General features: G+C 41.7%; 2 protein-coding genes across 2 annotated transcripts; one reads left to right on the top strand and one right to left on the bottom strand.

The window, feature by feature from the left end:
- Positions 1-40: 40 nt before the first annotated feature.
- On the top strand, positions 41-7,264 carry LOC136443415 (ankyrin repeat domain-containing protein 12-like). The gene is made up of 7 exons (XM_066440639.1): positions 41-258; positions 1,406-1,622; positions 2,993-3,075; positions 3,478-3,592; positions 3,989-4,222; positions 4,374-4,469; positions 4,647-7,264. The coding sequence occupies exons 2-7, from the start codon at positions 1,427-1,429 to the stop codon at positions 6,797-6,799; spliced, it is 2,877 nt and encodes a 958-aa protein (XP_066296736.1). The 5' UTR covers positions 41-258; positions 1,406-1,426; the 3' UTR covers positions 6,800-7,264.
- Positions 7,265-7,818: 554 nt separating this feature from the next.
- LOC136443863 (uncharacterized) lies at positions 7,819-15,918 on the bottom strand. The gene is made up of 12 exons (XM_066441232.1): positions 15,855-15,918; positions 14,656-14,879; positions 14,017-14,107; positions 13,134-13,286; positions 12,552-12,701; positions 11,991-12,120; positions 11,474-11,649; positions 10,984-11,097; positions 10,201-10,425; positions 9,620-9,716; positions 9,152-9,273; positions 7,819-8,726 (listed from the first exon to the last, which is right to left on the bottom strand). Exons 1-12 carry the CDS (start codon positions 15,891-15,893, stop codon positions 8,442-8,444), a joined length of 1,806 nt encoding a protein of 601 aa, XP_066297329.1. The 5' UTR covers positions 15,894-15,918; the 3' UTR covers positions 7,819-8,441.
- Between the last annotated feature and the right edge of the window lie 123 nt (positions 15,919-16,041).

Below are 16,041 nucleotides of genomic sequence, written 5' to 3'. Positions count from 1 at the left end.
GCACATCCGTCCCACCATACCCCGCGCGGGCCCGCTCAGGGAGGCGCCAAGGGAGTCATCATCGCGGAAGTGGCGTCTGAAACTTCGCAGTTGTTTTTGTGCGTCTTTTCTCTCTTTTTAGCCTTAGATATCTCAGGACATGTAGGTCTTTCGATATCCTTAAACCACTAGGTGGTAGATGTAGCATTTGTCTACCCTAGTCAAGAGAAAGATGAGGCAGCGAGGTTCGGAAAGTCCATTTTTTACAAGACTTATTAGGTAAGTAAGCCTTGACACTTGTGTAAGAGTCGACCTTACGATTTTATAACATGACGCACCTCTATAAAAGGTTAACATTAACATGTCGGAAAAGTATTTGTGTTTGTGTGCAATCGTTTTTAGTGTCCCTTTCTCTAAATGCATAGACCTGACGTTTCAGTAATCTTTTCTTTTGGAGCAGTCGTCCGTCCGTCATGCGAGATTACCCAAAATGTTTATGATTACCATGACAACGGCCCGCAGGCTACATGCTTCCCGCATTCTTCCCTTCACGGGTGACCAGACGGGGCCGTGAGAATCGGGACAGGCGATCAGAACAACAATAAACCCATCCCACAGCCCCGCCCACCCCGGGAAATACATAGACATGCAAAATAACCATGTAGACATGCAACAATTCTAATAACAGACGTGCAGCCAGTCAGTCAATCACATAATGATAATAATGAGTCTATTGTTGGATAAAGAGTTGTAAAGAGAAAGAAATCAATTGTTACTTACCTTGGAGCATAGTTCAAAATCTAAACATTCTAATGTATAAAGGGAAACAATAAGAATTCGTCAGTGAACAAATCAAATCATATTTCTGCCAGGCCATCAATTAGCAAATACTGGCAATCAGAAAACAATTGCATCTATCAATTAATCATTGTAGTCAATTGTATTTAGTCCTTGTCTTTATACTAGTAAGTCATTTGCAATTAACCTTTGGTAACGATTTTGCAATAAACATTTCAATTATTCAAAGATGTAGCATTGCTGCAACACTAACCAAATGCTGCAATGAATGTCGGGTCAATGTAGTACAAGTAGTAGGACTCCTAGGAGCATCACATAAACAGAAACTGTACTTGACAATGTATAAAAGATGTCTGCTTAAAAAACTTCACAGTGTAATTTGATGTCATATTCTCAGGCTGTAAGCATAAACAACTTGATAAACATATTTTGCAGCCATCATTTAGCCATTCCCTTTGCAATTAACCTTTCAACTTGGTAACGATTCTACAATAAACATATCAATTATGCAAAGATAGCATCATTCAAGCACTTTAACCAAATGCTGTAAAGTGGAGGCAATGACACTGTAGGAGCATCACTACATGCCAGGTAATAATATAAGCATATGTACAATTTGTTGTCCTAGGTTGTAAAGAACCATCCCCCCATGGAGTTGGAGAATGCGGACTTCTCGGACACAGCGCTCCACGAGGCGGTCCGGTACGGCGACGTTCACGGTGTGAAGAAAGCTCTGAAGGACGGCCTGGACCCTAACCAGATCGGCCTGTACCAGTGGAGTCCGCTACATGAGGCAGCATCTCTCGGGGATGTGGAGGTGTTAAAACTCCTGCTCAAGTTTAAAGGTAATCTAACTTATCTAATTAGCAATTATATAGAATTGATTGTAAAAGTCCCTTTCAACTTGTCTTAGAAGTGTCAATATGAAATTTTAGCAGCAGCTGCTATAACTTAACTGCTACATGTGTCAAATACATCTGACTGAAATACATGTAAACGGTTATGATGATTGTGAGTGTGACTGGTTTTGGGGCTGGTTAGTATTCCCATCCTGGCTTGAAATACTTTTTTCTTTCTTTTATGGTAATCAGGGGTTTTTGTAGAAAAATTAAACAAGAGGGAGCACACACATGTGAGGTAGCGGATTCTATGTATTTATGGAAGAATCCATTGCTGAGTGAAGGCTGTATGCTGGATATTAGGCTAAAATCTGAATTCGACAAGGTGGCGCTGGGCTGAAACAAGAGGGTGCAACGCCCCTCTTTCCTGATTTAGATGAACCCCTGGTAATGTTGCAAGTCATAGAAAATTTTATCTGCAATTTGCAAAATCTTTATACACATCACTGTAAAAAAACTGATAATGTTACTCAAGCTGCTGTTCCTTTCTCACTTTGTATGTAGCTTTGTGAATTACTGCCATTATCGGTGCCCACGTACACATGTCCAGCTTAATCTTTCCTTTCTTTATCTCTCCACAGTAACATGCTTACGTGTACAATTTGATCAGTCACATCTCTTCATTGATCAGTAAATGATGACCTTCCTCCGGTCTTGTCTGCAAAGGTCATTCAATAGAAATGGAGTACAGGGTTCTTTACGAGCAAATTTCATGATAAAGATCAATGTCTGACAAAATTTGGTACCTTTATTTAAAGTTTATATGATACAGAGCCTTATCTGAATGTCTCTTATAGTTCCCTGTAAACTGATGCTGGCACGACACTGCAGTCCTGTATTACCCATTGTGAAGGGTTGTGAAAGGATGTCAGCCGTGCTATCACAGGCTGTAATGGGGACATCAATTATTCATTATCAGAAAATGCCTCCACGCTGTAATCCATATGCTTCAGCTATGGTGTTGGCTTGCTCTTGTCATGTTTGGATGGTTATTGGATCTGCCAAGAGTCTGTAATAAATAAAAGTCCTAGCCTAACATTTAACTGAAATGAATAAGGGGGTATTTTTACACATATCACTATAGACTATAGTATAGTATAGTACATTGTAAATCTTTTCATAATACACTGTACTGCAAGGGCCAATCAACTTTCCATTAATAAGTATGATAGAACTGTGTTTATTTTCATTTTGGTATAATGGCAAAGGTGTATAAGCTCAAAACTTGGGCTAGAGTTTAATTTTCTGCCTTTCTTCCCAGAAATTGTAATGATTAAGACCTACAAATAACCATGATATGTCTGATTTTCCCTCAGGTGACCCTAACACAGCAGACTGTCTCCATGGCTGCACAACTCTGCATTACGCTGCCAAGGAGGACCATCCCGACTGTCTCAAGGTGAGAGAGCATTTCTGTCTACACATAACGTCTGTCCCGTTCCTAATGGCACCTTTCCTATGAAGAAGTAGCCTCCATTTGCTGGCTCAGTAGGGTAACATTTCCAGGGAGTTTGCGGGAATGAAAAGTTTGATACAGTCAAACCTGGCAGAGCAACTACCTGGCGCAGGCAACCACCTGCTGTCAGAGGACACATTGAAACAGTCCCATCCATTTTCTCTTCCTAGAAACTGTCTTACCCAACCAGCAACAAATTTTTTGCAGTCCCCTGTTTTCAAGGATGACACTTCAATGTAATGATACTAATTTGCAAATAGATAGCTTGAAAAAGCAGACTGAGGTGACTTAGGATGACCTTCATAGCAGAAACATGATAATCATTTTACTACTCCTGCCCTGTAGGCTCTGCTGACTGCGGGAGGACAGACCGACCTGAAGAACCACCATGGTGAGACGTGTGTGGACGTGGCGGAGGGGGAGTGTCGCAAGATGCTGGAGGAGCACAAGGACAAGCTGCGTGAGTATTCTGGGTTTATTCTGAGGCTCTGAAATTGTGCTTTGTACAAAGCAGGCTGCACAATGTATTGTAAAACAATTACAGCCTGAACCATGTTGCGTTTTGAGTAGATTTGGTATGCAGTGTCCCTTCACTCAAGTCGTCCTAAGTAATATGTAAAGACATTGCCTGGCATAGAAAAATAGAAAATCTGCATTGACTTCTGAGCTTCCTCACAAGCAAAACATTCCTTGACACACTCATTTTAATGCTGTTACCTCATCCTTTCGCTGTAATCAAAGGGATGGTGTGTAAGCAGACCAAAGCTTCCACCTTTGTACTATCTTGTTCTATGACAAACTAACGCAGTCTGGTAACATTTAAGTAACAAGCCTGTTCTACTATCACCCTGAACAGGTGTCAAAGATCTCCTGGCCATGTCTGCCAGCCAGGCCCGTCAGCTGGTCATCAAACAGCAGGAGGAGGAACTGGCAAACTCCAGGAACAGGGGAGGAGACTCCAGTAACGGTGGGGACGGTAGAACAGGTGGTTCCGGTAACCATAGCGATGATCGAACAGATGCTTCTGAGGCAGCTGAGACGGCTTGGGGGGACAGGCAGGACAAACCTGTCAGTCTGGAGGAGGAAGCAGGTACAGAATTTGATTCTGTTTAGTTTGTAGTTGCACATTTTTTTTTACTGACTAGAAAAGATTTATTATGTTGCAGGTGTTGTATGCATTAGTAGTTAGGAAGACTTTTGATTAATTTGTGTATTGTATTTCATTTTTTGTCCCACTACAGTTGGTGGCTCCTTGCTTCTGTCCTTCGAGTACAACTCCAGGAAAGCTGTTCTGAAGGTGCGAGTTTGGGAGCTGCAAGACCTACTTCTGCCACCAGGTGGAGCTTTTTCACAATTTTCAAACTTGGAAGCTACTGCAATTTTAATTTGATCTCATTGAGTAGATGTCTGGTTGTGTTTCATTCATTCTGTTGATGTATATTGTAGAATATGACTTCTTTACTTTAAACAAGATTCAATACATACAATGATGTGTTTTTTCTCTCTTTCAACAGCTGACACCTCCATGATCGCTTCTCTACATGTCAAGAGCCTTCTTCTCCCAGACAAGAAAGGTCAGACCAAGAGGAAGACTGAAGACGTCAAAGTCGATCTCGAGGAGCAGCAGCCCAAGGTCAAGTACGAGATCAAGGGCAAAGGGGAGGGCACCAAGGTCACCTTTGTTCCCACAAAATTCTCTTTCAAGAAAGGCCTGGAGTATGAGGATGTAGGAAAGGATATGGTGGAGATGAGGACTGTAAGGTTGGAAGTTTGTATAAAACAGAGATTCACGGGGAAGAGCTTCATGGTGGCCAGTCTGGAGTTACCGCTGAAGGTCGCGGTCAAGAAACTCCTGAAGGAGAAGTTTCCGCTCAGGGTGCACATCAATCCCAGCATGCCTCACAGCCTGCAGGCGTACACGCTGCAGGACCTTGTGGTCAGTAATTCGAGTGTCGTGACGGTCAGTAACCCTGACCTCAGGTCGGCATCGCTGACAAGGTTACGCGCAAACGACCCCGCCCCAAGGGCACACAGCGATGGCGACCTCAAGCAGGTCAGTAGTCAAAGGTCAGGGAACGTCCCGTCCATAGTGATCAACATTCCACAGGAGGATTCGGACACCTCCGACACCCTGCGACAGATCCGAGTCATGGAGCACAAGGATCGGGTTTCACACATTAGCAGGAGCGAATCCGACCTTCAGTTCACCGCCAACATTCCGACTGATCAGGACATGTTGAGGCAAGTTCTCATCGGTAGAACAGCGATGGCTAAAAGCTCGCCAAACATTTCATTGAACATGGACGAGCCCGAAGAAGGACCTGATAGAATAGATGTACAGATGCCAGGTACAGTTCCAGAAAGTAAAGTTGACATCCCAAAATCAAGGTCTAAAGGCACAGACATGAGGACTAAAGATAGAAGGCAGGAGAAAAAGAAGTTATCGAAAAGAAGGAGTGAAGAGGCGTCAGTCATCTGCATGGAACCGGTTTCTTCTACAATTGTAGAGGTAGAAGAAATACCGGAGGAAAAAGACTCACCTAGGCACAGAAGTAGGCCGATGTCACCAAGGCAGAAAGAAGGAAAAGAAGAAACTGGAAACAGGAGACGTCACAGAGAGGAAAAAAGATCCAGTCCACTTCCGGACATTACGGACAAGGGATTTGATTCAGAAATAGATAAAAGGGTTTCCAAAACTAGAGAAGGAACGAAGGAAGACTCAGGTGTTGACAGAAAGTCGAAAAAGAAAGTGCCATTCTTAAAGAAGAAGGCAAGAGAGAAAAGGCTGGAAGGGATGGTGCTGGAGAACAAGCAAACAGATTATCAGGGCACCGGAGAGTCGGGGATGCAGGAAACATCTTTTGTCTCACAGCGAGACAAGAGTCCTCGTCCAGGCCATGCCATCCGCCAAGATGATAGGGAGAACAAAAGAACAACAAAGATGGACGAAAGGAGGAGAAGGGAACAGTTAGAAAGAGTCAGGCCAAAGTCTCCCTTTGAGAAGGCTGGCGAACTTCTTCCCACCATCAACACAAAGTCTAGGAGAAACAGGAGAGAGGCAGAGAGGTACATCATGAGTGATGAGGAGGATGACCTTTCACCTCCTGAACCCTCTGCAGTACCGGTCAAAGGTTGGATGGGGGCAGAAATTAAGACTGCCGAGCCAAAGGTTAAGACGGGTCACAGGTCAAGGTCGAAATCGAAGGAGCGGGTGTTAGCCGAGCATGGAAAAGACGCTGGACAGGAGACCCCAAAAGGTGTCTTGAGGCAAAATCTTGTGGACCAGTACCGCTTGCAAATGAAGCACCTGGCGACACCTGAGTACCGACTCCAGCTGTTCCAGAGGACGGGAAACCAGCCGCATCCGGCCACACCTGGCGTTCTCCATCTACAGGAGACTGACCTGAGTACGTCAGCCATTGAGCAAATGGACCCCTTCTTTGTCCCTGAAAGTCCCACCCAATCACCGCTTGCCTTACAGACTTCACACAGAGTGGACCAATCAGGCGCCTTGTTGCATTCAAAAAGGGGAAGGGACCAATCGCCAGCCAAGCTGAGGTCGTCAAGCAAACCAGATAAGTCAGGAACAGAGATGAAATACTTTCCTGGTCGGCAACAGAAGAAGAAAGAGCTGAAAGACTTTGACCTAGAAACAAGCGAGGTCTAGAATGACTGAAACATGCATTGTTGCGCAAATGTGGATATCTTGCCATTTTATACAAAAAATGATTTAGCTTTTCTACTGTAAATATTGTACTTTATGATGCTGGATTAAAATATCCAAAAGGTAGATTTGTTTTAGATTTTTATATTGTCTTTCTTAGGTCACAAAATCTAATATGGCAATTTTAAGGAATAAGATTACATTTTGAGGTATGTATAATAATTGTTAAAAATCATAATTTCAAAAGCAATGAAAATTTCAGAGAACTATGCAGTCAGCACATCGTAAGTGCTGCCTAGCTTTGTGGAACCGCGATAATTTTATTTTGTAACACAAATCTTTTGTCCTCTCACTTTGAGAGGGCACAATGTAATATACAAAAGTCATGTAAATCTTTTTTTTGTTTTCTGTATTGCGTTTCAACACTATTTTTGCATATTGTATTAAAGGCAATACAAAAGTTTCAAATGTGTTTTGTTTTCCTTGTGTTGCGCGGGACTGATAATTTTTCTATCTAATCAAACTTTTAGCCTGAGTGTCATCCTAGTTGGTTCCACGCTCTTCTGTTGGTGCAGGGAGAGCCTGGAACTTACTAGGATGACACTCAGGCTAGACATCTGTAGTATTAATCTTTGATCCAAAGTAAATAGAAATGTTTTTATTGTGGAGAGAAAACTATTCACACACAGCAACCACTTTTGTTTTCATCTTTATAGCTAGCAATATAATCTGTTTACATTATAAAATAAATGGTACAAAATTTTCGAACAAATTCAAATAAGGGCCAAATACAATGTACAGAATCGATACAATCCGTCATGATAATAACAAAATGAGTTACGTGATGGTATTAGAAGCTATTTGGATAATCATAAAATCTATGTCATAACTTACAATAACAATTGCAACAGTATAGAAATCTTAGTTATAACCCACCTGATTCTTTAGTTATCTAAGTCATGATTATTCTTTGGTCCAGCTAATGAGAAGAACATTTGAATAAAAACAGTAGTTTATCAACTACATGTACTACTTTTGGTGAACTTTGGCATTTTGGTCCTAATACCTTACGTGTTGGTAAGGTACACTGCTACGTAGCGTATATTGTATAGCGTAATGGCACATTGAAAATACTGCCTCTGATAGCGATCTGAACACTGATAGATTAAATTTGCGAGCAACATAGTTTTCATCAGAGATATACAACTACATGAAGAGTCCTGCTTTTTACATTTGATATTCAATACCACTGGCGTAGGCAGCAAATGGAGTAGTTTTGTTCAATTAGTGTTTAACTATACTGTAGTACAATCATGTCGATTTCAGTTACCACTGTATAGTGACAGTGACTGTTGTCCACTTTTGACCCATTTCAATACATGATAGTTTTAACACTGATAGACATAAAATTTGATGTACTATAATATTGTAAAAAATTGACAAAATTTGACAGTTTTCATCAGAGGTACTACCCCCAAGAACACCTGCATTCTAAAATGCTATTGAATCCCTCAGGCCAGAAGCAAATGGCATAGCTTTGGTCAACTGTCTGGCTAGTATCCGTGAATATTTTCATTAGGTTGCAACGTTGGTAAAACAGGTGTCTAGATCAATTGGGGTTGTTTTCTGTCTGTCTTAGTTCTGTCTAGCTAGTAGTAGATTCAGTTCCAACTGTTGTTGACCTCTGACCCTTCTCCTGATTCTCCACCAGCTGCAGCTGCGCGGCCTGAAGAGACTCCTTCGTTTTCCTGAACTTCTTGTCAACGCACTTGGCGCAGAGCTGCAGGTAGATCTGTGTGACGACGATCTCGCTGCGTTCCGTCAGAAACTGCGACACGTACTTGGTTCCGTGCGCCTTGGTGAGGCGCCGTGACGGGCGCACAAACCGGTGGGAGGAGCCCTGCAGACAGCGCTTCACAAACTCCTGAACCTGGAAAATAGCCATTATATGTGTTATATTATAATATATATACAGTGTTAGGCCAGTAGATATTCAATGATAATACTTATAAACAGCATAAATTTCAAACTGATAGCTTCTTTCTATGATATTCCTCTTTTGAAGATATGAACAGATGGGAACCAAATTTCTAAACACTTAGTCCTGCTGGATTTCCAAAGCAAAAATATACACCCACTTTTGAAGTGCCCAGCCACCTTGGAAACAAAGAGTACTAGTTTGATATTACTCATTTTTAGTTAATTCGCTCTACTACAACCGCGCGGGTGCAACATTCTAGAAATACCCTCAACCCGACAACTGTCAGGGCTAGCATACAGAACAAGCAAATCGACAATTGTCGGGCTCAGCAGGACACAGGTTTTTAATATAAGGAGATGGATGTTTGGTATCACCTGCAACTGATGCTGTTCCCAGTCCTCCCTATGCTCCTGAATGCTGATCTGCAGCTCCTCCATAACAACTCCCTCCACTGTCGCCAACACCTGGGCTATCCTGGGGGGGAACTGGTGTTTATCTGTAACAAACAACAGTATCTGAGTTTCAGCAACATCTTCAGGACTAAGTCTTTATCATTTTGTTAGATGATGTACCCCGACACATAAAAAATTGGTAAGACCTACATTGTAGTACATGTACTACACTGAGACAAACAGCATAAAAACCAGGAATCCTACATGTACGTAAGGGAGAGTAACAAGCAAATGTCTCACCACCCAGTAGAAAGCTACTAGTAGAAAGCTACAAAGAGCACAACAGAGGGTGTAGAATAGATACAGTCTACAAGACTGCAAACGTTTTTTGAGGAAAAAGACACACAGTATTATTTGCCCTGTGAATTTTTGTGTGCTTACTGTTGTTACCTGCTAAGAGCAGAGCCTCCAGCCCCAGCTGTTTGGTACTGATGTAGGCAGAGTTGATGGCCTGGTGGTCCACTATGGCCTGGATCTCATTCAGTACCTTATAAAGGAGGAGGGGGTAGAAAGAGGGTCAATAGAAACGCAAAGATTAGCATGTTCTCTCGATTATTTGGTGATTTTTAAAGATTGGTCGATATTCACAGGTCCATGAGCCCTGTCCAATGTGATGGAGTAGATTTTCAGGTGAAAATATGCTGAAGTCTACGGTGATTTTTAAATTCAGTGACCTTCCAGCTATGAACAAATATTTCTCAAGCTTGTCCATTAAGTTTGTTTTGATTATATGATTATATTACTCCTATGTTACTGCTATGACCTCTGACCCGCTCAACATCATTTGTTTACTTTTGTTTGATGATTTCAGTGCTATTGTCTGCCATATCGAGTTTGTTCTGTATTATTCCTATGTTTATTATTATTTTATGTTATGACCTTTATTATCTGTAATTTCAAGGGCTCCCTTGGAAATCAGTTATTGAATTAACTGAAGATGAATAGATAAATAAAAAAACATCAGCACTGACCTCTGTAGGTGTCATGGCCTCCAGTCTCCTCCTCAGGTCCCTGAACTGGAACATGTTCTCCTGGTAGAACTCGTACTTAGCCCGGAGCAGGCCCTTCAGCAGCTTCAGCTGGGCGGCCGTGCTGGGCTGCAGCCGCTTCAGGCTGGACACCTCCACAACCAGCCTGGTCAGGTGGTCCGACAGGTCCGCCTGCGCCTTGGCTAACATCTGCATGTTACTTCTCGCCTGCAGATAAGTAGAGGATAATATGTATTAAGTTCTATCGTATTGGTTTGGGCTGTAAGTATATTGATTATAATCACTGAAGCTTCAGACTGGACACCTCCACAACCAGCCTGGTCAGGTGGTCCAACAGGTCCGCCTGCGCCTTGGCTAACATCTGCATGTTACTTCTCGCCTGCAGAAAAGTGGTGAATTAAGGCCACACACGTTTTGTTTGTTTCACACAACCGGTAATACACCTTTAAGGTAATCAGTTCTGTACTGTATTTACAAGCTGTATGTTACTTCTTGTCTGGAGAAAAGGTGGGAATTACGACAACTCAAATCTAATTTGTTTTGTGTAACAGGTAAACTGCATTTTGGCATAACACACCAGTTTTGTACAGTTAAAAGCTGCGTAAAACCAGACTGTAAGGTTTAATCCACTCACATCAGGATGGACCCCTAGTAAGTTTTTGATAAGTGTGATGGGATCTTTAATGTGCTCCAAGTGTTTTTAAGTGTGCTACATAGATACACCAGGTCTTGCATATACATATCATTGTACAATGTATGTCTGACCTGTGGCAGGTATTTGGGGCTGCCTGCACTAATCTCCAGACCCTCGATCAGTTCCTGGTACTTGGGCAGCTGGGTGTCAACCTTGGACTGGGTGGCTGAGATCTTCTCATAAACCTGATAGGAGATCAGGAGAACTGTCAGTGTTAAAATACAACATGTAATGGGCAACAGAACAATGCCAAATTGGCATGCAATTTGATTTGCTGTCATATCATTCTGTTCAACTTTGTACAGGTCTGCCAGTGGTAAGCTGTGGTTTACTGCCATTAGTTTTGCATTGGCAAACTCTATGTATGTGTGTGTGTGTGTGTGTGTACATCATGTATGTTTGTGTGTGCGAGTGAGTGTGCAAATTGTGTGTGTTGTGTGTGTGTGTGAGTGTACGTGTGTGTGTGTGTGTGTGTGTGCGCACGGGCGCGTGTGTGTATGCGTTTGAGTGTGTGCATCACAAAACCAATAACACTAAAAGCTTGAGTACAGACTGAAGTACCTGTTTAATGCTAGAGAAGATGTCCTGTTGTTCCTCCTCCACGACAGCCTGTGTGACCTGCTCCAGCTGGATGTCCTCTAACTGTGCCTGACAGGACCCACACACGCGCTGGTACAGGCACAGGTTTGGCTCCACCTCAGGACAGCCTTTCACCTTGATGATGGCCCAGTGGGGGTCTGGGTGAGGAAAAAACATTCTATTTTTGCAACATATGCTTTATCTATCGATTCATTCATCTTAGAAACCAAATCATTGGTGCCTTCAGTTTTGGCAAGGTGATTTTAAAGAGAGCTGATGAATAGAATACGACAGGGCTTTAAGTCATTAGCAGAGTAGATGTACATGTACACCTTGCATCCTATCAATTTCCTAGTTTTCAGTATATTTCGCCTTATATTTTCCTAGCTTATCTGCAATAATATCAGTAAGACTATACCTGTTTGTTTGAACCATCAGAAGCTCAAGTCAGCCTGAGATAGGTTCTCTACAGTAATATCAGTAAGACTATATTGTATACCTGAGTCTTGCTCCCCATCATCAGGTACATACAGTATGAGGTTCTCAGCTGAACAGGCGGCACAGATGACACGCCCACACACACGGCAGTTGTGCTTCTGTTTCAGCAGCCCAAACTTCTGCTCACACAGCTACACATGGGGGTATAGAGAAAATATTGATGGAGTCATGATTGAATATCATGGATGGATAGACAAAATATTGCAGAGTGGCTTGAAACATAGTTTTTGTCACAAGACAGAAGATGTACTATGGTCATAATGTTTTACAATTTTGACAGATATTTTTCTAACTCATCATCTTGTCTCAATGTTTCTACAACTGATTTTTCAGCTTAACTTAAAACTTTGCCTTTCAAGTTCAATGCCCTCTGATAGCATTGTCAACTACTGTACTCAACCAAATTTAGGACCTTATCCTTGCTGCAACACCACCACAAGAACTAGTAGAATTTATTCAGACCATGAAGAAGGTAGCTGACGAATTATACCAAAATGTGAGCAAGGCAAATATCAGTTTTGGATGAGAACCTCCTTTCACTACAGATAAAATAAATGCAGACCTGACAGAAGTCTGTGGCCCCCTTGGGAAGATAGAATGTTCCTTTCTGCCAGTCTGGGAGGGAAAAATTCTTCATGATCTCCAGAGACGCTGACTTCAGCCACGACGTCCCTCCTGCTGCGAGGAACCCTTCAGTCAGGCGACGGCACTCCTGAGGAAACAATTTTCATTTGAACTAAGATAAGTAAGAACAGCTGAAGACTAGAATCCTGCAGCAATGATCATGAGTACACAAGTACTTTTTAGTATTTTGTAACACATATGCACCATTTAAGCAGGTTTGTCTTTTTGCCAGCATACAACTGAATGGCAGACTGTTGAGCAGTTGGATACATCTTTGCCTTCCTACAGTAACATTCTAAATTCTTTGACCAAAAATGTATGTGTACAAAGTGTTGCAAAGGAATAAAACTTCATTATTTCTACGACTAGTGCAAGACTAGGTCTCTCTCTCTCTTGCTTCTCCCATCGCTTCACCATGGATAAGCATTCAACTCTCCTCCTCATGGATGAAAAAAATCAATGATCAGAAGAGTAGCAGACACATTAAGTTTTAAGAATGACAACACATACAAGTGTCTACCTTGTGATAGTCGAGTTTCCTGTGCAGCCTAGTGCCCAACCTTGGCTTGTACTTGGGACTGGTCTTCCTGCCCTTCAGTGTGTAGAACAGGTCTGTGAGGTCCTGGGTCTGGCCTATGGTCTGTGGGCCCTCGTCAAAACAGGAGGCACATACCTGATAGGATAGACAGCAATGGGGATAAGGTTATAATATGATGCTAAACTTTCTTCCAACACTAATTATAAGGTTGGAAGAAATTTTAGCATTGTACTATGATTACTACCAACATAGATGAGCTTCCATGATAATTTGAGGATAAGGTTAGATTCTTAGAATGCAAGCACTATGGTCTTTCTTTCTCCAAAGTTGTAGGAATAATAGACAGTCTCGCAGGAAATTCAGGAATATTGGCAAGATTGTAACTGGTAACATTTACAGGTAAATCAGTGAGTTGTTCAGCAAATCAAGCATGAAAACAGACACAGTAGCGACAGACCTACAGCAGAAAGGTGTTTGCATCTGCGATCAGGTAGACACCTTGGTAGTACAGTGTGCAGTCAGCTGCATATGAAAAAGGGCATGCATTTTATTGACAGGACTATACTTGTGTGCAGTTCTATACATCCTGCCAAGAACAGTATGAAAAGAAAAAGTCGAGACCTTACTAATCATCCTCATCCTCATCAATTTCTGGTGAGAAAGAGTTAAAGATTTAGATCTATAGAAGGAAACTTCATCAAACTTTCAAAGACAATCCTTAGTAACATCTAGTTTTCAAGTAATAACTGTATTATAAAAGCAAGAAGAACAATCATGTGCAAAAGGCTAAACTACAGCCTTGAAATCAGAGCTGTTACATTATGGATCAGAGAATGTCCTGTTTTATATAACTGTTTGACTGTACCTGGTAGTTGCGCCCATTTGGATCAGGCTCCGCTAAGATGGACAGCTTCCTCTTGTACCTGGTACACTTCCAACAGCACACCTGGCCACACCTGCAACAACCACAAGAATGCAGTACTACGTAGTAGGATGACAGGATGTTTGGCCAGGTAGGAACTTTAATTTCAATTCCAGTTTCAGCTACTCTTTACTTAATAGATAATAATCTCTGGTCTTTGTGGGTTATCCAATGTAATCCTGTACTCTAGTTGTACACCACTGGGTGGTTTTTCATGTTATTGCAAAAATGCAACATACTCAAACCAACGGAGGCCATATATAAAATATACTCAAAGTCAAACTTTTAATAGGAATACCACAGTTGTGTTGCTTGTGACTTAGTTCCAGTAAAGGGACATACATCTTTCATGGATGAACTTAGTTACACCTTAAGATGATATATACAAATGTACTAGTTTACTAGTATGGCCCATAGTTAATCATGGCAAAACCCTACTTTTACTATCATCAGTCCTACACTACTTAAGATAGCAGCCATGAAGCAAAACAACTTATCTTGACAGACTAATTGCACGATATTGCCGGTCAAATTTGATCACTACGTACAGTATCACAGTGCTACTAGTAGTAGTTTTCTCACCTGTAGCAATGGTGTTTTCTGTCTGTCAGGCCAAACTTTTTCCGACAGATGCTGCAGTTTGTGACGTCTCCGCTAGGTGTCCAGTGGCTCTTCTTAATGAAGGGGAAATCCTGCGCGTTGATTGGTCTGTTGTTCTGATGGTCGCTGACGAGCGTCCCAATGTTCTGCTGGACCTCTGACCACTCGCTGGAGATCATCATACTGGGGGTTCGTATGGGCGGTTTCTGGAGAGAAATGTTCAATATGAATTACCGATTCATCAAGTAAATATCATCATAAAATCTACTCTCCAAGCAGAGGAGGGGTTGAATGGTAGGTTTTTGACATGTTTTTAGGCGTTCTTGTCGGGCTTTCTACTTTGTCACATCAAAAACCAGCCGGGACCCCTGCTCTGCTTGGAGAGTAGATTTTATGATGATATTTACTTGATGTAATTCATATTGAATATCTCTGCTTAGAGAGTATATAAAATCCCTGGTACAATGTAATTCGTCAGACACCCTCTGCAACTGAAATACACTGTGAAGGGCAACAACATTAAGCGATTAAGGAGCACTCTCAATGATCTTAATGCGACACAGTGTTGGGCAGAAAGCAGATGGTAGGTAAAAGATTAATCTAAATGTTAACTAGTAAATGACCTGCTCATCTATTGCATTAATGATTATCATTATGTGATCTTCTAACGTCCTTTTGCCAACTAGTCAGTGTGCAAAAGCCGAATACTCCAGATGTGAACAAAAATAGTAATTGCTCGTTGGTAGGCACCTTTTAATTTTCATCTTCAATTCCAAGTTTGTGATAAATGTTACAAAGTTAACATTGAAATTGAACTTTGCCTCAAAAGTCAAAGATACACACCTGAAAAATTGCTACAAGGTCTTGAATTAGGACTTGTGAAATCCGTCTCAAGTTCAATTTTCAATCTATCGATACAACATGACTCAATTCAGACCCACAAGTTTACGGCAAAAATGGGTGTGTCTGGGTGAAAGTACGGGTACCCTACCTCAATAATCTTGGCCAAACGTAAACAAACATTTCGACTTAGGAAAACAAGTACGGTATGCAAGCCTTTATGACTGTTGCACTGAATCAGTTCATTCAAAATAATCATGCTGAAATCCTAAGTTATATGATGTTATCATGAAGTACACACAATGCATTTAACAAGTAAAGAACAGCTGTGAATTCCTTACTTTGGAGTACGGACTAACTGGAACAGAAGTGGCCGCCATTTTGTTTCGAACTCGAAATTAGACGCACCCATTACGAACTAGAGGGGACAGACAGAAATTTTGTCCTAAAATTTTAAATCTAAGTTCTGACCTTCTTCTGGTCTTTGAGAACGTTATTTAACACCAAAACTGTATTCATTCATAACTT

The sequence above is a fragment of the Branchiostoma lanceolatum genome, chromosome 10, assembly GCF_035083965.1.
Source record: "Branchiostoma lanceolatum isolate klBraLanc5 chromosome 10, klBraLanc5.hap2, whole genome shotgun sequence".
Taxonomy (NCBI): Eukaryota; Metazoa; Chordata; class Leptocardii; order Amphioxiformes; family Branchiostomatidae; genus Branchiostoma; species Branchiostoma lanceolatum.
Note: the sequence above shows the minus strand (reverse complement) of the source record. Positions and strands in the feature narration are given on the sequence as shown.